The sequence below is a fragment of the Humulus lupulus genome, chromosome 1, assembly GCF_963169125.1.
Source record: "Humulus lupulus chromosome 1, drHumLupu1.1, whole genome shotgun sequence".
Classification (NCBI taxonomy): Eukaryota; Viridiplantae; Streptophyta; class Magnoliopsida; order Rosales; family Cannabaceae; genus Humulus; species Humulus lupulus.
The window spans coordinates 114,349,174-114,372,762 of record NC_084793.1 but is presented as its reverse complement, the minus strand read 5'-3'; the positions used below and the strand labels follow the sequence as shown (position 1 = coordinate 114,372,762).

The window sequence follows — 23,589 nt, the reverse complement described above, 5'->3', positions numbered from 1 at the left end:
ACAAAAACTCTGCCAAAATAGAGAGTGAAACAACAATAATATTGACTCATGGACTAGGTGGATTTTAACCACTGAACCACGTAAAAAATTCTGTATTCTTGAGTGAATTCATATTATTTTTCATTACGATTTACTATTTTTTTTTTTTTTTTGATGAATCAGCAGCTATTCATTACTCCACTTACAAATTTACAACCAAAATGCACCTGTTGAAATAAGGCCCATTCTCTATACAATGTATAAACATATCTATAGACATTCAAAGCTATAAAGATTCAAACCATTCCTTATCAACTTGATCTATTTGCTTAGGCATTATACATGTTATCCTAGTTTTAAGTTGCCATCTAGCTTCCTGAACTAACAACGTGGGAGAGATAATGCTTGAATGCCAGAGTTTAGAATTTCTAGCCTGCCATACATGATAAACTAACGAGGCAATTGAGGCAGCCAGCACTTTCTTCTGAAATCTGCTTCTCCTTGACCTATCTATCCATCGAAGTAGTCCTTGCAACGCCTCTGTATGAGCTTGCCATCCCAGCCAAGTCTTCATTTGATATAGGCATTCCTGAGAGAAAGAGCATTCAAAAAAGAGATGGGTCCCTGATTCTTCTGCTCCAGCGCACAGTAAGCAAGCTGAATCCTCTGCTATATTGAATCGGCTAAGTCTGTCTCTGGTTTTAAGTCTATGCTGTACTGCTAGCCAGAGTATAAAGCTGTGTTTGGGTATGTTGAACCTGCCCCATACTGCTTTGCTCCAATGAAACTTCTCTTGCACCTGAGTAAGCATTTTATACCCATAGGAAATCTGATAAGCCTTCTATGTAAACTGCCCAGGATCCATAAGTTGTTGAATTTGATCTTTAAGCATCACTAATTTCCTCCAATACCAGCTACTAGGGGGCGGAGCCTTGTATCTCCACCACTCTTCATTCTTTATATACACACTATGCACCCACTTAACCCATAGATTATCTTTTTTTGTTGCAATTGACCAGACATTTTTAACCATAGCTGCTCTGTTCCACTCTGAGATATTCATGAATCCGATTCCACCAGCCTTCTTAGGCTTACAAAGCCTACTCCAAGCCACACTACCAGACCCAACCATAATGCTCTGCCCTTTCCAGAGGAAACTTCTACATACCCTTTCAATCTCAGCCATAATTTCCTTGGGTAGAATCATTATTTGGCTCCAATAGGCATGAATAGACAGCAGGATCGAATGAATCAATGTTGACCTACCAGCAAATGATAAATTCCTAGTACTCCAACTCTTAATCCTAGCTGTCATTTTCTCAACCAGCAGTTTACAATCAATAGCTGAAATTCTCTTGGCACAAATGGGGATACCAAGATACTTGAATGGTAAAGGACTTCTACTGAATCCTGACATATCAGTCACTCTCCTTATTTCCTCCTCACACATACCACTACAGTAGACAACTGACTTTTTGATATTTGGAAACAAACCAGAAGTTTCCAAAAACAGCTTGAGCCCCTGCAACATTAGATATATACTCTTGAAATCGCCCTTGCAGAACAATAGCACATCATCGGGAAAGCTAAGATGATTTAGTTTTAACTCGCTGCATCTGTCATGAAACTGAAACCCCTCCTTCTCCCCAACTTTTTGCATGATTCTACTCAAGTATTCCATTCCAAGTGCAAAAAGCAAAGGGGACATTGGGTCCCCTTGCCTCAAACCTCTTTTCGATGCAAAGAAACCATGCATAGATCCATTAAACATGAGAGAATACTTAGGTGTAGATATGCAAGCCAATATAAGCCTAATGAATTGGACAGGGAATTTAAAGGCTTGTAGCATCTCTTCTATGAATCCCCATTCCATGGTATCATAAGCCTTCTGTAAATCCAGCTTTATCATGCAATTAGGCCTACTAGATTTCCGTCCATAATGTCTAATGAGATCCTGGCAAATCATAATATTATGAGAGATTATTCTGCCTTGAATGAACCCTCCTTGGTTTTGAGCCACTAGATCAGGAAGGATGACTTTCAGCCTACTGCAAATCAATTTTGTAGCTACTTTGTAAAGAACATTGCAGCAAGAAATAGGGCGGTAATCACTTACAGAATTGGGACATTTGCATTTAGGGATAAGAGTAATCACTATAGAATTAATCTCTTTTAATAGCTGCCCTGTATGTAGGAATGATAAAATAGCTTCACTTATCTCATCACCAACTAATTCCCAATTATCTTGAAAGAAGTAGCTGCAATACCCATCCGGACCTGGAGCTTTCATACCAGGGATACTAAACATAGCAGCTTTAATGTCTTCCTTAGTAAACTCAGCTGTTAGAAAAGTTGCTTGCTGCCTAGATAAAACAGGCCCTTGGGCCATAACAGCATGGTTAACTCGATGCCTCTTGAGCATTTGAGTACCCAACAAAGACTGATAATAAGAGAGGAAAGCTTCAGTAACTTCATCAGGAGTCTCCACCCTAGTCCCTTCTGCATTAATAATAGAACATATCCTATTGAGGACCCTTCTTTCTCTGATACTAGAGTGAAAAAATGCAGAGTTTTCATCACCTTCTTTGACCCAGGCAACCTTAGCTTTTTGGGACAAAAAGGAGCTATAAATTTTCTGAACTGCTGCATACTGTTGTCTGGCTTCCAATTCTTGATTCTGCATAATAACATTCAGAGGGTCACGATGCATTTTATTCTGACAGTCACTTAACTTCTCTTTAGCTTGCACATAGGTCATATGAATCTCTGAATAACCCCTCTTGTTCAGCTCCTTAAAAATGGTCTTAAGATGCTTCAGCTTAGATACAATTTGATACATTTTTGTCCCTGTAACCTTTTGATGCCACCCCCTATACACTTCTTGATGGTATTGAGGATGAGAGGACCACATTCTAAAGTACTTGAATGGCTTCTTTCCACTAGGTATTACGATTTACTATTAAGCACTAATCTGCCTTATTATTTCTTAATACACTATTGGCGAAAAACCGCGTCAACAGTTTTGTGCTTTCAATGAGAGAAAATTAGTACTTCATCAAAATCTCAGTCGATTGTCAATACACGATAATGAGATAGAATAGCCTGGTGGGCAGGAGGCCCATCATACTACTGTTCTGAATGAACATGGCCTTGAGATTCAGCAATGTTCGGGAAAACAACCGGCGAGTCATGGAAACACTGGGAGTTCGATGTCATTGCCACAAAATCCAAATCCATACTACCTAACTGCCGTGGAATTGAAAAACATGCAATTAAGAAGCCATCTCGCTAAGGCAAACAGGTAGATTGAGGAGATTTTGGCTCGGTTACCCCCTCTTGCAACCGATGATAATGTCAGAAAAAGGAAAAGTGTGTCTCACAAGTCCCACATGAATAATCGATCCAAACCAAGTTGATCAGTCATAACTGCCACCCCAAGTTCTGTACCTACAGGGCAAGATCGCCAGAATGCTCAACCTAGTGACCCTCATAGGGGTCATCAACATGTCAGTCGGTCAGTTAGAACTGCAACCCCAAGTTCGGTGCCTCCTTCACAGGTCCCTAGAAATGCCCATTGAAATCCACGAGGAGGGGCTGGGACAAGCTCACAAAAACAAAATGTTCCAACAAACCCTCCTACGTCACGATCAGATCATCAGGCGCAGAGAGATAGAGACAATGGAATAGAATATAGGCAGGCTAATTTAGTCCGCCCTAATGGAACAAGGATTGCCTCACCAATAAGGCATCCCCCATCACCTGTAAGACATCCGAAGCCACCTCGTCCTGCACGAGACATTCCATCGTATGGAGACAGTAGGAGGAATCCTCCCCCATCTGCCAACACTTACATCCCACGGACACGTGTTGAAAATCCAGATCCTCGGCCCCAACCGCGAGCTGTAAGCTTTGAAAATGGGAGTTACTAGACCGAAAGTCATCGTAGTGGTAGGTCCGAGGGTGACCTAAGAAATCAGTTGAGTTCGGCACAAAGCCCTCGGTACGATCCACAGCCCGATTGGCTCGATCGTCTGAATTCGCAGAGGAGGAATCTAGCTCAGAATGAAGATGTTAGCTATACTCGACAAGAGGGAGGTCCGTCCATAGTGCTCGATAATGGGAATTCCCCACAAAACCAAGCTTGAGCTTGGAGGGACAATAGCCCATCAAACACGTACGATAGGATGGGAGCTGTTGAACAGCCCCCAGGTAACCTGGGGACTTGGGACCAAACTCTCGAAAGACTAGCTTTGATTGAAGAGAAAATTAAGTGGCTTTTATCTGGAAAAGAAAAAGGCGACTGCGACTCAGAAGACGAGCTTGAACCTTTTGCTTTAAATATTGGGGCGGCCACATATCCGGTAGGCTTTACAATGGCACACTTGTCAAAATTTTATGGAGATGGAGACCTGTCAGATCACCTCAGAATGTTTCGCACCACGATGATGGCTCACAATGTCGGGATTGATCTAAGGTGTATTTTATTCCATTCAACTCTGGTCGGGACAGCCAGGCAGTTGTTTAAGCAATATAAGAGGTATTCCATAAGCTTGTAGAAGAAGTTTTCTTCTGATTTCAAAAAAGCATTTCGAGCTTCACAGGCAGCTCGGGTTGATACTAATTCATTGGCAAACGTAAAGCAGTAACCTGACGAGAGGTTTAAGGCATATCTAAGTAGATTCGTCAATGTCGCTGCCGGGCTAAAGATGTTAATGACAAATCTAAGCTAATGGCACTGAGGACAAGAATTCTCGTCGGGGGTGACCTGTGGCAAGAACTCCAAAGAAAAGGAGTTAAGAGTGTGGATGAATTCTTGGTTCAAGCTCAAGAGTTGAGTAACGGAGAGGAGGCGCGAGTTTTTGTCGCGGGAATCAGCCAGACCCCTGTCCAGCTCGTTGGAGCGGTAATGGACGTTGCAGCTACGACTCAAACCGTTACCCAGAATAACCAAAGGGGATATAACAAGAGGAAGGGAAATGGCGAGGGCAACCAGAGCGAGACAAGGAAAAATAAGTCTGGGTAGAAATTCAAACATGTTTACGCTACTTATATTGACCTAACAGACACTAGGGAGCACATCTTCCTGGAAATTCTACTCGCCTTCCATGGAAGAAGCCAGAGCCATTGAAGAACCAGAAGGCGAAGAGAGATTCTTCAAAATTTTGTCGATTCCATAATGACATCGGGCATAACACGGATGCTTTTCAACAATTAAAGGATGAGATTGAAACTGTCATTAGAGCAGGACCTTTGGCCTAGTACGCCCGAAATTGGGTGGTCCCTAATAAGCCCGCTAGACCAAACCCTCCTTCAGTCCCTGAAGCTCCTGTAAGTCAAATCAGAGTTCAAGAAAATTAGGTTGACCCTCCTCCGATAGTTGGGGGAGATATAACTACAATTTTGGGAGGACCTCATTTGGTAGGCACGAGCAGCGTGGCCTAGAAAAGGTACATTAACGAATTGAAGTCCCATAACGGAGTGAAGCTCGTACCTGATCAGCGGTTATCGAAATAGAAACGATTGGAAAAGCAACCAATCATTTTCACAGAAGAAGATGCTAGCCATGTCAAATTCCCACATAATGATCTGTTGGTCATAACCGTTCAGCTCGCCAATCGGAGGGTCCAACGAACACTAGTAGATAACGGAAATTCTGTGAATCTACTTTTTAGGTCCAACTTGGAAAAATGGGTTTTTTTGTAATAGATTTGAAGGCGACCTCAATGACTCTGTACGGGTTTTCTAGTGAATGGTTGGCAGCCATTGGGATGATCAGATTGGTAGTGACATTGGGAGAAGACTTGAGAACTGTTTCCAAGTTACTTGAGTTCGTGGTAATCGATTGTCCAGCTGTATACAATGCAATTTTGGGTCGACCTGCGCTAATAGTGTTTGAAGCCATAACCTCTATCAGCCACCTAGCAATAAAGTTCCCCTCAGCTGCGAGAATATGCACCGTCAGAGGTGATCAACTTGCTGCTAGAGAATGCTATAACATTTCTATGAAGGGAAAATCACAACCCGGGCAGCAATCTATGGTCATAAACGACGAAGGTGAGGAGTCCTAGGAAGTTGAAGTTACCTGTGAGATGGAAGAACCTCAACAAAAAGAGGATATTGACGTTGCCCAATGCGATGACATTGACCCATGGATGGGTGAAGACAGGTCAGAACTCCAAGCCATAGAGGAGCTCGAGGAAGTAAGCATTGACCCTAAAGAAGCTTCAAGAGTCGTATAGGTTGGGAAGAATCTTGATGATAAAAGGAAGAAGGAGCTAGTCAATTTCTTACAGAAGAATCTGGACGTTTTTTCCTGGTCACATGAAGATATGTTGGGAATAAGTTCAAGTGTAATCATGCACACCTTAAATTTGGACAAGAACGTGCCTACAAAATCCCAAAAATGGAGACACTTGGGAATGTTCTGAGTTGAAGCTCTTGAGGAAGAAGTAGCTTGACTATTATAGTGCGGGTTTATCCGCGAGGCAAAATACCCAATCTGGGTTGTCAATCCTGTGTTGGTCCCAAAGCCAAATGGGAAATGGAGAACCTATATCGACTTCTCCGATTTGAATAAAGCTTGTCCCAAGGATTGATTAGTTGGTAGATGCCACAGCAAGCCACGAGCTCATGTCCTTCATGGATGCGTATTCTGGATATAACCAGATTGTGATGAATCCTACAGACCAGGAACATACTAGCTTCATGACACCAAATAACGTATATTGTTATAAAGTTATGCCCTTCGGGCTGAAGAATGCCGGAGCAACATATCAACGCTTGGTCAACAAGATGTTCGCTAATCAGATCAGGAGAAGTATGGAAGTGTATGTTGATGGCATGCTTGTCAAATCAAAGACTGTCGATAAACATGTATTTAATTTAAAAGAATGTTTTGGAATATATATATGAGGTATGACATGAAGCTGAATCCTCAGAAGTGCACTTTCGGAGTGGCATCCAGAAATTTTATGGGGTTCATAGTCAACATGAGGGGGACAGAGGCAAATCTTGAGAAAGTAAGATCATTGTTAGGAATTCCCTTGCCCAGGTCACGTAAAGAAGTTCAATGCCTGACTGGAAGGGTAGTAGCTTTGAATCGTTTCATTTTGAAATCTACTGACAAGTGCTTGCCATTCTACAACTTGCTCAGAGGAAACAAAAAATTTGAGTGGACTGGGGAGTGCGAACAGGCATTCCTCGACCTAAAAATGCACTTGGCCGAGCCCCCAGTGTTATCTAAACCTATATCTAGAGAACCTCTATTCCTTTATCTGGTCGTGATAGAAAATGCAGTTAGTACCGTGTTTGTTCGAGAATAAGACCGTGCTAAAAAACCAGTACATTATATAAGCCAGAGACTTCTCAGAGCTGAATCACAATACCCACTGATAGAAAAATATACATTCTGTCTGATATTGGCTTGCAGGAAGCTCCGGCCATATTTCTAGTCCCATTCAATCAACGACATGACCGACCAAACTTTAAGGCAGGTTTTGCAAAAACCTGAAATATCGGGGCGTCTTTTAAAATGGGCTATCGAGCTTAGCCAATTTGAGATATTGTACGTGCCACGGACATCAATCAAAAGTTAGGCCCTAGCTGATTTTATGGCTGAATGCACTGGATTTCAAGAGTCCGATGCAGGAGTTATGGAAAATCTTCATGGATGGATCATCAAACGAAAATGGATCGGGAGCTGGGATCATCTTAATCTCACCAGAAGGGTATCGATTTCATACAGCTGTGAGATTCGGATTCGAAGCATCCAACAACGAAGCCGAATATGAGGCCTTACAAGCTAGGTTGAGAGTGGCAAGGGAGCTCAAGGAGAAAGTCGTCCAATACTATAGTGATTCTCAGTTCATGGTCAATCAGGTATTGGGAGAATATCAAGCTCGAGGTACCGAGATGGCAGCCTACCTAGCTAAAATGAAGGATGAACTGTCTACATTTGAGTACAGCTCAGTTGAACAGATACCCCACGAGCAGAATTCTAATGCTGATGCTTTGGCACGACTAGCCACCATAAAAGAAGCTGAGACATTGAATGTAGTGCCAGTGGAGTTCTTGGATAGCCTGAGTGTAACATAAGAAATGATAGAAGTTGAAATGATCGACACAAGACCGACTTGGATGACTCCCATAATGAAATACCTCACAACAGGAAGGCTCCCTGATGACAGAAAGGACCTAAGAAAAATACTTTATCAAGCTCGGCGGTATGTAATAGTGCATGGAACCTTGTATCGACGTGGTCATTCGTTGCCTCTCCTACGATGCGTTCTGCCCGAGGAAGCCAATACCATTTTATGAGAAATACATGAAGGATTCTGTGGAGATCATGCTGGGGGAAAAATCTAGCACTGAAGATACTGTTGCAGGGCTATTTTTGGCCCACTTTAACGAAAGACTCAATCTCGTATGTTCAGAAGTGCGACAAATGCTAGCGTTTCGCTATGATTTCTCGAGCTTCTCTGGTCAAGCTAATGATGATGTCATACCCATGGCCATTTGAGGTATGGGGAATCGACCTAATAGGTTCCCTACCTATGGGAAAGGGAGGAGTTCGTTACGCGGTGGTGGCGATCGACTATTTCACGAAGTGGGTGGAAGCCGAACCTCTTGAAACCATCACTTCAAAAAGAGTCCTAGACTTCGTGGTAAAGGGTATTATATGTCTGTTTGGGCTTCCTAAAAATATCTTGTCAGGGGACACAATTCGACAACGATCTCTTCACTGACTTCTGTGAAAAATATGGCATCACTAAGAGTTTCTTCTTAGTAGCATATTCGCAGGCCAATGGGTAGGTCGAGGCTGTGAACAAAACCCTTAAGGTGAGCCTGAAGAAGAGGTTAGATGAAGCCAAAGAATTATGGCCCGAGTAGCTCCTGCAAGTACTTTGGGCCTACAAAACTTCTCACAGAACCTCCACAAGGCATACTCCTTTCTCAACTTTTGGAAGCGAGGTCGTGCTTCTTGTTGAAGCCATGGTAGCCACCCACAGGTAAAGGTCATTTAGTCAAGAACAAAATGATGGACTACTTAACTCATCTATTGATGGACTACTCGCTATTTTAATTCTAATGTTAAGAGGCGCAGACTCGGACTGGGCGATCTGGTTCTCCGAAGGGCCATTTTAGCAAATAAGGATCCTAAGGACGGTGTATTAGGCCCGAACTTGGAGGGACCATATCAGGTCGTTGAGGTTTTGCGTGAAGAAACTTTCAAGATAGCTCGACTGAATGGGGAAGTAGTCTCGCAGACCTGGAATGCCCTACATTTGAAAAAGTAATATAAGTAGTACCACCATCAATGTAAGGCTTATTTATAAAAGCCATTTGATTAAATAATAGATGGATTATTAAAGAATTTATTTTTAAGGTTGTATTAGTTCATGTTCTAATATTTGTAAAAGCAACCAAGAAAGTTTTTACTTTCTGGTTACTCGGGGGGCACATAACCCGAGGTTGGAAAAATTAAGCCTGCTTGATAAGATTAAGAAACTTAGAAGCTTGGAAAAATTGATTATTCAACGGCTTTTTAAAGCTCGATTTTTCAATAAACCTAGCACGAACTAGGTTTAAGTCATTTAAAACCCTGGACGTAACCAGGTCTGAAACATAGAAGCTTTGAGAAATTGAGTATTCAACAGCTTTTCATAGCTCGAGTGTTCAATAAACCTAGCGCGAACTAAGTTTAAATCATTCAAAACCCTGGACATAACTAGGTAAAAAAACATGGAAATTTGAGAAAATTGATTATTCAAGGGCTTTTTAAAGCTCGAGTTTTCAATGAACCTAAACCGAACTAAGTTTAAATCATTAAAAAGCCTTGGATATAACCAGGTTCTAGGCTTGATTCTTAACAGGTATGATGCAAATACTCAAACAAAAACTTGGATATAACCAAGCATGATAAAATCTATCCCGATCTAAAAAATCGATTCCTAAAATCTCGAATGTACAAGTCTAAGGATTCATAAGCATGAGAGATAATAAAGGAAAGATAAATGGATCAAAAGTTAGATATATATTAAAATAGGACAAATCTCAAATTGAGCTTGAAGGTAATTGTTTAATATCCAAGAAACTTATAAACAATTACAAAAAAAAAAAAACAGATACAAAGGAGATATCATTGGGCTCCATTAGCTCACCCCAAAGATGTGACCTCCCCGCCATCTCCCTCCGCCATTCAGGATGCATCACCAGTCTCTAACGGTTCTTGTAAGAGCCGAGCGTTGAATTTTGTAAGGTACGGATCGCACAGCCCGGGTTCCATGAAAGAGAAGTTCCCATCTGGGTTGAAGGCCCAACAATGGTACATCATCCCTTCCATGGCCGATGATGACGCCACCTTTTCTTCTTTGGTTGTGACTTCAACCTTTAGCAGTTTTCCTTTGACCTCATCAATCTCGGCCTGAAGTTGTGCTGTTTGAGCTTTGGAGGCAGACAGTGCAGTCTTTGCAGCCTTCTCGTTTTTCTGGGACGAGGCAAGAGAAGTTTTGGCATCATGCTCATTCTTTTGAGCAACTTTCAAGGCAGCTTTGGCGGCCTACTTACCTTCTTGAGCGGCAATCAGGGCAGTTCTGGCAGTGTTCAGCTTGACCCGAAGCTCCTCATTTCTGGCCCTAGCATGAGCTATGTTGCGATACTTAGCCAGGGCAGACTACAAAATAACAAAACAACTTAGAGATATACACCTAGTCACAGTAAAAAAAAAAAATTCACCAAGGAAAGAGAACTCACGGTGAGGTTCATCCCCATGGTGGATTCCATAACATTCTCCAGGTTGCGTTCCTCGATGGTCCTCAAGTTCCGCACGCTGGCTTTGTAGGCATTACCCACCATGTGAGTCGCGGTCTCATATACGATTCCCCGGAAGGCTTCAGGGATCTTCTCTAGGACATGAGGATCTACTGGTATCCGGACGGTGGGGGCCTCAGCTTGAATGACTTGGGGAGGAGGAGGCATGAATCGAGGTGGGGGAGGTGGAAGCGGCCCAACAGCAACATTAGCCACCGGAGCTGACTCCTGAGTCGAGCCCATATCCTTATTCTTGGCGAGGGACTTTGAAGTGTTCCCAGTTGCAAGGGTGGTCTTCTTCGCCACCCTGAGCCTTTTCACGACGGGGCCCGTGCCAACTTTCTTAGCCTGGAAAACAGTTCAGAGGTCGGAAGCTTCTTGTTGTTCCATCTCTTTGCCTAAAAAAATAAAAGGAGATAGTTCAAAAAAATAATGTTTCAAAAAGCATTTATAAACAAAGATCCTACCCTCCGGGCTGGGGGAGGAGTCTTTTATCACAAGCTCGGGTGTTTTGACCGGGATAGGGACGACCTCCGGCCTTGGAACTAATGGAGGAGAAGGGGAGTCTATAGCTAATACTTCTTGGATCCTAAAGGGTTCAGGTTCTTCCTCGGGGCTGGAGTCGTCTACATATTGTCTGAATCCAGGGGCAAATACACCTTGGAGTAGAGAAGGCCAAGATCTACGGTTTGTCCCGTATTCTTCAAAAATAGCGGATCTAAACTTTAGGGTGTTGTCAACTACAATTTTTCCACTAGAATAACTATTGTCATGGCGTACCACTAGGTGGTCTACGCACTGGAGCAGGGTTACATTTAGATCTCGGTTGGAAGGATGACGGTGGATGAGCTGATTCGGATTATACCGAACTAACCTAAAATCGGCAAAAACCATATCTAATTCCCTAAAGGGGTATGGATTACCTTGGCTAGAGGGGTCGGCTGCTGCCCCTGATGCAACTCGATCTGGATTGGGTTCTCGGACAGCCTCGGGAGCCTATCTTTTTCGCATAGACCGGTAAGGCCTTTTGAGGAGCGGGAAGCTCGGGATGGTTGGGAGAGGAGCCCGGGTCCTCAGAGCTAATGTCTTCCCCTCTCCGATAAGCTTGCATGCCAACATGGTGGCATCGTTCACGACCTGGCGATAGTCCCTTTCGCCAGGGGGAAGTTTGGATAATTTTTCGTATTGACCCTCGAGGGTCACAGACTTTTCCATCCTCGCAAATATGGCTACATGAGAAAAAAATTCAATCAAGACAAGTACAGAAAAAAGGAAATATCTTAAAGGAACAAAAATTCACGAGCTGAATTTACAAGGATGGAAGACTTACGAGGTCGGTTGAAGTAATGGTGTTCGTAGTTTCTGAAGCCATTCGACATAAAGAATAAATCTTTACAATTATTTTCATGGCTGGGGAGCTCAATGACGGAGGCAGAGTTAGGAAATCGCGTGAGGTAGTAGAATCCATCACTGTGTCCCCTCTGGTTGGGGCTTGCCTTGAGGCAGAAGAAGTACAATATGTCTGCCGAGGTGGGGACCTCCCACTCGTGTTTCAGGAACAAGTACATCAGACCCGCCAAAATTCTATACGAATTTGGGGGAAGTTGGAATGGAGCCAGCCTCACGTAATTCAAGAAATCCGTGAAGTACTGGTCCAGGGGAAGGAAGGCCCCAGCCTTTAGGTGCTCATCACTCCAAGCCGCATAGTCATCTTGGAGAGGGGAACAACTCCTTTGCTCTTTGAATGCAAGTCAGGCAAGGAGAGTTCCAGCTCCGACCTCTATGTTGTGGCTCAACATAATCTTATTCACTCTCCCCTGAGTCGTGATCTTGGAGATGATACGATCAGCCTCGAAGTACGCGTTGGGATCGACCACATGCTCTTTTTCCACCACCAGGCCAAAGTGGGGATGGGAGATTCAGGGGCAACCTGCTTCCCCTTGTTCTTCTGATGAGAGGAAGAGCTCGAGGCATTCTTCTTAGGAGCGTTCTTCTTTTGAGGAGCCATTAGATCGCCTGATGACAAAGTGGCCTAATTAGTAGGCGACCTAAGATGATCTAAAACTATGACGCGAGAGTATGAAGAACGAAACAAGTTATTTTGGTTATACGGGCTAAATTTAGCCTCAACCCAATATTGTGATGACACACGATGTCCTAGGCTACGCGCCTCAATTTTTTAACAATCCCCTAATATTTAGGGATCCGTGTGTCAGAAACGTCAGGCCACTACTTTCCTCTAAAAAGCAGTTTTGTGCAAAACTGCTTATGGAATCGTAACCCTTAAGCTATCTGGTTTTAAACCTAGAAACCTTACGATTTTTATGCCCCAAACATGTATTTCCTAAACCTATTTGAGATTAGAACTACCCTAGATTGACCCAGAAAATTACCCAATTTTATGAATACCTTCATATTCAGTTTCACTTATGGAGTCCTATTCCCTATGAACATTCAGAAATAGCCTACTAGTAACTACAATAAGTGTTGCGAATGAAATGGTTAAGAACAGAAATTCCATTGGATATAAAAAAATGGAAAAAAATCTTCAAACCAAAGAATGAGATACTTACAGGAAAGTACGTTCGCAGATTGGAGGGAGTAGACTCGGCAACGGGAAGCTCCAGGAAAGCTTCTGAATGTTTGAGCACGATGAATGGTTTTGGGGATCCTGGGAAAGAAGGGAAGTTTGGAAGTTCAGAAAAGGGAAATTTTTAAATGCAAAGGTGGTGAAGTTTGAAATCTAGCCATCCTATTTATACATAAATTGTGGAAATTAATATGGGCCATCCAATTGGGTTAGTTCAAGATCCACGAGCCAAGATTAAATAGACCAAATGGCGGCAAAAAGTTGACAAGACAATTATTTCAGTCCTCGAAACCCGAATAGACGCCAATTGCGATACACCACGTGTCCAGTACTCAAGTAGTAGGCAAGCATGGTTTTATGTAGCAGAAGTGTCTAAAAGCCTCTACTGTGTAGGTCAGAAAGTGACAACATCATACATGAGCATGAGCTTGGGGGAAAATGTTGTACTCTGATTTTAGGATGAGTCCACGCACTCAGCTCGGGTACAACTGACAGATAAGTATACAGAGAATTAGCCAAGGAGAATGATATTTAATTACTATCCACGTGGGCAACTCGAGATTCATAGTGGTCATAAGTGGTGTAAGGCGTCCTGAGTTTTTCCCGAACTAAGGATGCAATGGCTATGAAGCGCGAGCTCATAATTTTAAATAGATATCGAAGCACGAGCTTGGAGGAGATATCCAGCTTATGGTAATTCTAGTATATTGCATACCCGCGGATCCCCAGAGACTCGGGATCCATTTATACGTTTATTTATGACCAGGCTGTCATATTTATTATCCAAGATAGTGGGAACCTGTTTATTCTATTATCAAATCATATCCTAATATAAATGGGAATTATTTGTATTAAATGTAGATATTATGTAAATGCGTGATTGACTCACGTGGTTACCCAAACCTATCCATGGAATTCCCTTATAAATACTGGGAATATTGAACAGGAAAAAGGGACCATTATTCTGTGATACAAAAACTCTGCCAAAATAAAGAGTGAAACATCAATAATATTGACTCGTGGACTAGGTGGATTTTAACCACTGAACCACGTAAAAAAATTCTATATTCTAGAGTGAATTCATACTATTTTTCATTACGGTTTACTTTTAAGAACTAATCTGCCTTATTGTTTCGTAATACACTGTTGGCGAAAAATCGCATCAACAAGTTTACTTGTCTAATGAATACATGTAATCTAGATCTGGATTACTGATGTAGTAGGACATCAGAATGGAGGTACTTTGTATAAAGTGGTTATACATGAACGGGACCCGATATGTTTTTAATACTTAGTAATATTGTTTACTTTATAAGTATTAATTAAACATATCAATAAGATGATAATATACAAATTGATCTTAATCTTGAAGTTATTACGAACTCCTATTTATGTCATATGAGTTCTTTGATTAACTCGTTATGGTTTCTCAAAATGATCAGGAAAAAACTTTTGTTTTGGGAACTCATTGATGTAAATGGTTGGGGACATAATATACAGATATGAAATCTATACCTTTCCAAGAGGAATTGAATAATGGTTCTCTTAAGGATTGTCTTTTGGAACTGAAAGGTTATTGTGCTCAAATTCATAAATCAATTTATGAATTAACCTCACTAGCAAAGTTAATGGTACTTAGGGAAATAAGATATAATTAAAGAAGTTAAACGGTGATAAATTCCTACTTTAATTATGAACCATTAATAGAGGATTAAATTGTTCATAGTGATTAAATCAATGGACACTTTTTATACGTTTAAAAGTACTCAATAAATAAATGTCTATAATTACAAGAGTGCAATCTCATATTTTTAGTGGAATAATATTGAGATCAATAAGTTAAGGTTATTATATGAAAGAGTTTTAACTAATATTCTAAATTTATTGAAGCTTGAAATTATAGGTCCATAGGTTCCCGAGATGGCTCTATCAACACTATTCAAGGTAAGAGTTGAAATTGGAAACAATCAGGAAAAAGACATATTTAGAAGAAATTTTTTCTTCACGGTTAAATATGTAATTGAGACAAATTAATAAATTATACTTTTTTTTTTTTTAAAGAAAATAGTATTTTCAAAAATAACATTTAAATAATTAAGATGATAAATTTTGAATTAATTAGTTTAATTTATTTAGATAATGTGAAAAGATATTTCTGATAATTCAAATTGGATTTGAATTTGAAATGATATTTATTCTTTAATTAATCTGATAAGATAAGTTATCCGGTTTAGATATTTTTGAAAAAATAATTATTAAATAGTAATTAAAAGAAAATGGTTGAAACACATCCCTGAAATCAGGGATGTGTTACACGCCAACTACAATGCATGCAACGTAGTTGGCGTGTAACAAGGTCCAAGAATGAGTCTTGGATATTTCTTTTATTTAATTAATTATTTAACCATTGCTTTATAATTTGAATTTTAAAATATATTTAATTCTTTTTATAAATCTATCAGATGGAAATAGTTTGATAAAACTTTTGACAGAGAGAAAAGGTATATCGTATTTTTTTTCTCTCTATCCCTGAAAATTGTCTCAGACCTAATATTCCAAGATCTCATTTGTTGAGAATATCTTGTGAATAAGAATATTTTCCTACCATTACTCTACGTGCCCGCACACGTCTTGAGGTGTATAGATACATCTTGGGAGATCTTGGTCTTAGTATTTTAAAGAACTGCTTTGGATTGGATGTTCGTTGGAGATACAAAAAGACGGCGAGGATTCTTGATAGTTCTTCAACTAGTAAATCCTCATCTTTTTATTTCTCTATGATTAATGTTTTGCATGTTAATGGATCCAATTATTTAAAGTTTGTTTATTTTTTTTTGAAATCTCTGGGCCCAACACCACGTGCTTTCCGCTGTGCACATGGTAAACCAGTTACCAACAATTGGTACCAGAACAATAAAAAATCTCTGCATACATTAATTGTTGTGTGGGTATAATATGTGTTCCTATATTATTGTAATATGTGATGCATGGATGGATGTTTATTTTGATGAATGTTTGTTCTTAATAGTTGTTAATTATATAGTGTTTTGGGTTTAGGAATTGTTCTTATTTGTCTAGAACTATAAATTTGTAAGCCATATGGGGCAGAGGATTTTTGGTAATTTAATATTCTGCAATAGTATGATTAATTGCAAAAGTGTATAGTCCTGAGCCCCGGGCCCCCATGATGTCGAGAACCGCGCTCCTGGCGTACCTTGCGCATCCCTTAGGCGCACCCAGCTGTGCTCCTGGTGCACCTCGTACGGCCCATCGCATGCACACCGGTACATGCATCTGGTGCTAGTGGCCCTAGCTGCCTTGCTCGCCCAGCCGCGCCTAGCTACCTAGTGTATTGGTGGTTTGGTGGCTCTTTTATTCGTCCCACAAACCCAAGCCTCAAATTGCAAACCCTAACTCACTTGGCTCCTTACCCGAGCCCTAGAGTGATTATTGGTTTCCTTGAATTTGTGGGCTTAGCCCAAATTGTAAATTGGAATTTTAAAAATTCTAATTAAATTTTGAATTAAGTGGCCCAAATTCAAAATGGACCTAAATGATTTGTTAGGCTTTTATTAGCCAAGTTCAACATTTTTTAAAAGATTTTTTAACATTATTAAAGTCATTCATAATTCAAATTTGGGCTAGATGGCATAAAAATAATAGAAGACCCAAAAGATGGAGATGGAAATTCTACATGAAGCCTTGGTTTTATTTTTATTTTCTTTGTAAGTTATTGCAAGTGTTGTAATTTTTCTAGAAATACCTAAAACACCCTGCTCACATTTATTTACTTATTTTTTTCTATTTATTTAAATGTTTGAATGTATTAAAATTGTTTAATAACATTGTCATGCATTATAACATGCCATTCATATTACTCATATCAAGTAGAAACATGTTTGAATTAGGAACATCCTGTTTGATTATATGCATTAAATGAATCATATAATTAATCTAGATTAATCTACAACAAAGTGGTAAATTGATTTTAAGTGTTAATTTCAAGACCTATTTGATAATTAATTTTATTAGATAGGCAAATGATATTCTAAATAATTAGAGCATTTATTGACTAGATAGTTTAAGGGCCTATAGGGTAGTTAGATTAAATCTTGTTTAATGATTTAAATGCTTAATGAGATAAGTAATTATTAAAATATTATTTGGTAAATTAATTGTACTAATTTAATTAATTAAAAAACATAGGATGTTTTGAGAAAACACATATGCTAAATTAGTGAGTGTGAGAAGGGATAATAACAATAACTCATTTGGTCTCCATTATTAGTTAACATCAATGTTTTATGGAATAGGCCTTGAGGTGCCTTTGTTTGCGTCCCCCTAAGGAAGGTTTCTGACTATGTTATTATTCAAGGTTAACTTCTATATAGAATAGGATTGATGATGTATTTCAAGTTTGACTGACCCTAATGTACATTCTTGAGTTAAGTAATTAATATAAAATAATGGGTTACACTCACAAAGCTTAACTAGGCTTTCGAGCGAACTAGTTAATTTAACGCCCTAAACTCCAGGGACCGTTACGGTGTGCCTTCTAAATAGTGCTAAACTCGAAAATCGAGTCATATGGCCAAAATCGTGTACAAAGTATGATTAGCGGTTTAGGGATTAAAAATTTTGGTTAAGATGTAACGTTTCATTAGAACGTATAATATATATGTTGGGATCCCAAAATTATAATTTCAGAGTCTACTATTAAAAAATATTTACAACAGGCCGTTCTACGCGGCAAAACAGGGTTTAACCCTAGTTCCTCTTTAAACCTCGGCCGTGGTGGTCGAGCAGCTGCATATGTACACCTCATCACCTAAGCTCTCCAACTCAAGGATGGTCCAGCTTTCTTTTGCCTTTACCTGCACCACATATCACCCGTGAGCCGAAGCCCAGCAAGAAAACACAATAAAGCATGGTATAATATCAACAATGATCGTAATAATCATCCAGGACTCTTAGTCCCAAAATAGAAACACATTGTTGAGCATAATACACCAACCAATGATCATAATAATCATCCATGACTCCTAGTCCAAACAAATAGGTGACAGTCACAAAAGCGGGTACAGCCCCCTATAGCCATGTGACGATAAGGTCACTCAGGCTTAACTGATAAGTGAACCTTTCATAAGTTTGACCAGGATAGGTGTATGGTGAATAGTCACCAACATAACCCTCCTCATGACCATAGAGTCATAACCCTGGAACAGCGTTCCCTAGCCATGTGACAAACAGTCACCGGAGCCATATGCCCTGGCTCTGAATAACTAGTCTCAGACTAGCCAAGCGCTTATAAGTTCATCGACCTTAGGGTTGATCCAGAATTAATGCCATAGAGCCATTCAATGCTAATATCGATTAGATCTAATCTTCATTTGGCTCGGCGTTCACGACGCTATGCCATTTCTAAATCTTAGGTCAGTAAAACACGACCAGTGTTCAACCCATTGTGAACTTGACTGGTAAATCACAGCTTCTCAGATGGATCTAACACCATTGCCGATTCTGACTAATAAGTCAGTGCCACACACAAGTAAGCCATGCCACCAAACATATATCACATATCCAATATCTATATACAAGGCTTTCAGCATGCTTACTTAACAAGTACTAGTATAATTAGGACCATGCACGAACATAGAGGCTCAAGCTCTAAACAATATCATACTCAGTATATAAAGCATGTCCTAATCACATGTTTCTCGTGCATTACACACATCACATATAAACATCCAACATGCATCAAGTACAACCATGCATGTCATATATACACAGGGTGCAGTTTTCTTACCTCCGGTTCGAGTGAGAGATAGAACAAGAACGACCCTTGAGAATGATCGATCCTTAATCCTTTAGCGGTCACCTAGTCATAACCAAAGCAACCTCCAATTAATGAAAATCATCAAATATAGGGTCTCGACCTAAACCCCACTCTCGGGACCTCGAAACATGCCCACACGGTGAGTAGATTCGATCTCGGGCCTTAAGGATTGAAACCCCGAGCCAAAAACCCTTAAAAACACCCAAAACAGGGTTCTGAAGGAACAGGGTAGCGCTACAGCTCTACCCTCCTAGCGCCCCAGCGCTCAAGACAGAACCACAAACCGCCCAACCTCCCCTGCAGGTAGTGCTGTAGCGCCCTACACTGGGCGCTGTAGCGCTACCTTCAGCCAGCAAATTCCCAGAATTCTCTTCCTTCGATTCAACCATTTCTAACCCAATCCAAAAGCTTCCAAAAATCAAATTAAATCCCAAGTGAACCCAAATACCACCTCCACATGTCCTAGGGACCACAACCCCAAGAACTCTAGCCAAAACTCCAACCAATTCCCAAGTTTCCAACCCAAAAACCAGCTGAAACTTAACTAAGAAAACAAAGCAAAATCAAGAGTTCTAGTGGCTAGAAACTCACCTCAATCTCAGCAACACACCCTCTTCAATGGTGGAGCATAACCCTAGCTTATCCCAACTTGGTTCCTTGGCTTGATTCCTCAAACAAAGCTTGAAAATCCAAAGAGAAAATGGAGGAGAAAACTATCGGGAGAGAAGAGAAAGGAAGCTCTGTTTTTGTTATTCTTCTACAGTCTTAATGGCTGATATAAATCTCTTAGGGTGAAAAGACCTAAATGCCCTTAGGTCTAAAATAAAACCTTAACAGCCACCAAGGGCAAAACCGTCCTTTCACACCTATTTCGTTAATCACAATTAACACCCTCCAATTCCCGCTATTCTCAATAACCTCAAACACCAATAATCCATATCCCATTACCCTTTAATTCTTGGTAATGCTCTAATCATTAAAATTTACCCCGAGACTCACCCCGAGCCTCGAACTTAAACCCGTTATGACTAGACCGAACACTTGCATTTCATGATCGTCTCACGCCGAATAGCTCGAACCAATCCACCTTATAATGTGGCTATATTAATTAATCACAAACATGCACCAGAATAAACAATTACGCCCACAACGGCCAAATTACCAAAATGCCCTCATAATTATAAATACTCCCACATGCATGCATTTACCATCATATAATAATGTAATTCACATAAACGTGTATATGATCATTAAATAGCATCATAATTCAATTATGGCCCTCCCGACCTCCTAATCAAGGTCCTAACCCTAATTAGGAAATTCAGGGCATTACAGTTAATCTTGACCAAACTAGCGGTGTAAATCAAATGAGAAAATGGTTTATTTTAAATTTCACTAATGAATTTGGGAAGTGTGCCAAAATTAATTTAATATTAGTATGACCTACCCTAATGCTGGTCCATTAATTTTTAAATTAATTTATTGCGGAATTAGTAATAATTTTTTTTATGTGTTATTCAAATTTTTGTTGCAACCATGCATCATATTTACTATTCCAAAAATTGTTGATATTCATAATATATCCTAAATTCATTTTGTGGTATTATTTATTTATTTCAGCAATGATGAATAATTCCAACCCTATTACTGCTTTACTTGCAAATGAGAAACTTACTGGTGATAATTTTATGAAATGGAAATCAAACATGAACATTGTTTTGATATGTAAAAACCACAAGTTTGTCTTTATTGAGGAATATCCTGAAGTCCCTACTGTCACTGCTAACAAAAATAGTAGGGAGAAGTATGATGCTTGGATTTTATCAACAACAAGGCTAAGTGTTACATGCTTGCTAGTATGAGTGATGTACTCAGAAAGAAGCATGAAGACGTGGAGACTTCATATGAAATATGAGAGTCTCTTCAAACCATGTTTGGACAATAGTCCGATCAATGCCGACATGAGGCAACTAGTTACTACATGAACATGAAAATGAAGACAGGAGTTTCTGTCAGGGAACATGTTCTAAACATGATCAATACCATGCATGATACAGAAGTTCATGGAGTAACCATTGATGAGAGAACTTAAGTTAATCTGATACTTGAATCGCTCACTCCAGCTTTTTCTACATTTACTACCAACTATGTTATGAACAAGCTGGAGTATAATATGATCCAACTGTTAAATGAGTTGTAGACTTTTGAATCACTCAATAAGAGTAATTCAAAAGTAGAAGAAGTAAATGTTTGTGATTCTAAACCTTCCTCTTTAAAAGAGAAAAATAAGAAGAGAAAGAAATCCCATGACAAGGACAATGACAAACAGGAAAGGAAGCCTAAAAATTCATCCAAAGGCAATGAGAACAAAGAGAAAACAAAGATAACAAAGCTTTCAAGAAAAAGAAATCCAAAGGGACATGCTTTCATTGTGGAGTTAATGGTCATTAGAAGGGAAACTATCCTATGTGTCTCTCAGACCTAAAAGAAAATAAGAAAGGTAAATATGATTTACTTGTTTTAGAAGCCTGTTTAGTGGAAGATGATACATCATCCTCGATTGTTGATTTTTGTGCCACAAACCATGTTTACTTTTCTTTACAGATTCTTAGTTATTCGAGGGAGCTTGCTGATGCAAGAGGTGACTATGAGGGTTGGTATTGATCAGGTTGTCCTTGCCAAAGCAGTTGGGACAATGTAAAGCACGCCTTACTTCTATTCCTTCATAAAAAACGTCGCTCAACTCACAAGTATTAGAAAAATACCATTTTAAGGAAAAGCTCAGTGGGGCCTTGATAAAACATGCAATTTGGGCAAAATAGTTTAAAAATAAAAATAATGTGTCTTTATGCAATATTCAGAAATAAAATAAAGTTGTAATCCCACCGACGTAATTGAACATAAGTTCTTATTTATTCTTGGCGCTAAACTTGATCGTTATTCGTTCATAGAACACCCCATGCTATAAAAACTCAGATGTCAAAACTATCCACATCACTGCACGTGCCAAGGAGAAACCCTATTGTTTACCTGAAAGGGGGAAAAGTAAGGGGGTGAGCTAAAATCCTAGTAAGGAAGTACAACAAATACAACAATATCAAAGAAAACACAAGAAAAGCATATTTGTGTCGTAAACTAAGGGCAAAACATATCATCTTCATACTCATAAATCATAATCCTAATCGTAATCATAGTCATACATCTTAATCATACTCTTTCTGATCATGGCACCCCTATTGTCCATGTCACATCTTGAGGTAACTAGCAAAAGCATAAACTGGTAAGACCTCTTCTATGAGGTAAATAGGATCTCAGGTCCTCGAATAACCTCAGCGAGTCCACCCTATGAGTTGCGTCATATCCTTAGTAACTCCTTTGTTGTGTCACGTTCATCATGCTAGCAACCTTTTGCTTTTCATTCATCATACAAGCACATGTATCACATTTCATATCAAAAAATAGAATTCACACTTTTTATAACATGACTTATCATAACATATGCTTTCCGTAACACTTTATCTCTTGCAACATAACAAGTCATACCTTTAATAAAATTCATAGAAAATTATAACTAACTTCCTTACCTCAAGTCCAAGCAAAAGTAAAGCGCAAATACATGACAACGAGCCTATAATCATAATCAAACGTTCGTTTTTAAAATCACGTAAGAATACACATGCCCAACATACATACCCCACGTGTGCATGGGCCATGCACACGTGGCACAAGTTGCACGACAAGTCTATTTATACAACAACATCACATACAATCATAAAAGAATAATGCCAATTCAACTAAGTAATCCTCAATGATTACAAAACAAAAATCATATGTTTGAATAATAGGTGTACATTTGAACATAAAAATACACTTGCATGTAACATGCATACGTGAGAGTGTTCTTAAAATTAACGTTCAAGTTGATAATTCTACTTGTTCATTTTATAGCCATTTCTTAAAAAATTCAGCAAGTATAAAATAATTTACCATTTAATTATTACTTCATCATTCCTTTAAATTACATATTTGTCATTCATAAACTTTATTAAAAAAATTTAATTTACTAAAATAATTCATCAGCTTTTAAATTTTTCATAAAATAATAATTTCAATTATTATTAAATAACAATTAAAAGAATGTGACAAAATTTGTAGTTACCTAAAGTTTATTAAGTAAATTCTTTGATAACCTTTAGAAATAATTTTAATAAACTATTTTCTGAATTGTTGACGCTATTTTTCGTCAACTTAATTATGAACAGCACTAAACAAAGCTTTTGAAAAAATAGAAGAGCTCAAGAACTTTTTACATGATTTAACAGTTAAAATCTGCCTAATCCACGAGTCGATATTATTTCTCTCAAAGCTTTTTTTA

General features: G+C 39.3%; 1 protein-coding gene across 1 annotated transcript; it reads right to left on the bottom strand.

Annotated features, from left to right (window-relative positions):
* Positions 1-265: 265 nt before the first annotated feature.
* Positions 266-790, bottom strand: LOC133820007 (uncharacterized). The gene has a single exon (XM_062253404.1). It carries the CDS (start codon positions 788-790, stop codon positions 266-268), a length of 525 nt encoding a protein of 174 aa, XP_062109388.1.
* Positions 791-23,589: the final 22,799 nt, after the last annotated feature.

Bases quoted from the DNA above. Each gene is read 5' to 3' on its own strand.
- LOC133820007 (XM_062253404.1), bottom strand. From the start codon at position 790: ATGCTTACTCAGGTGCAAGAGAAGTTTCATTGGAGCAAAGCAGTATGG.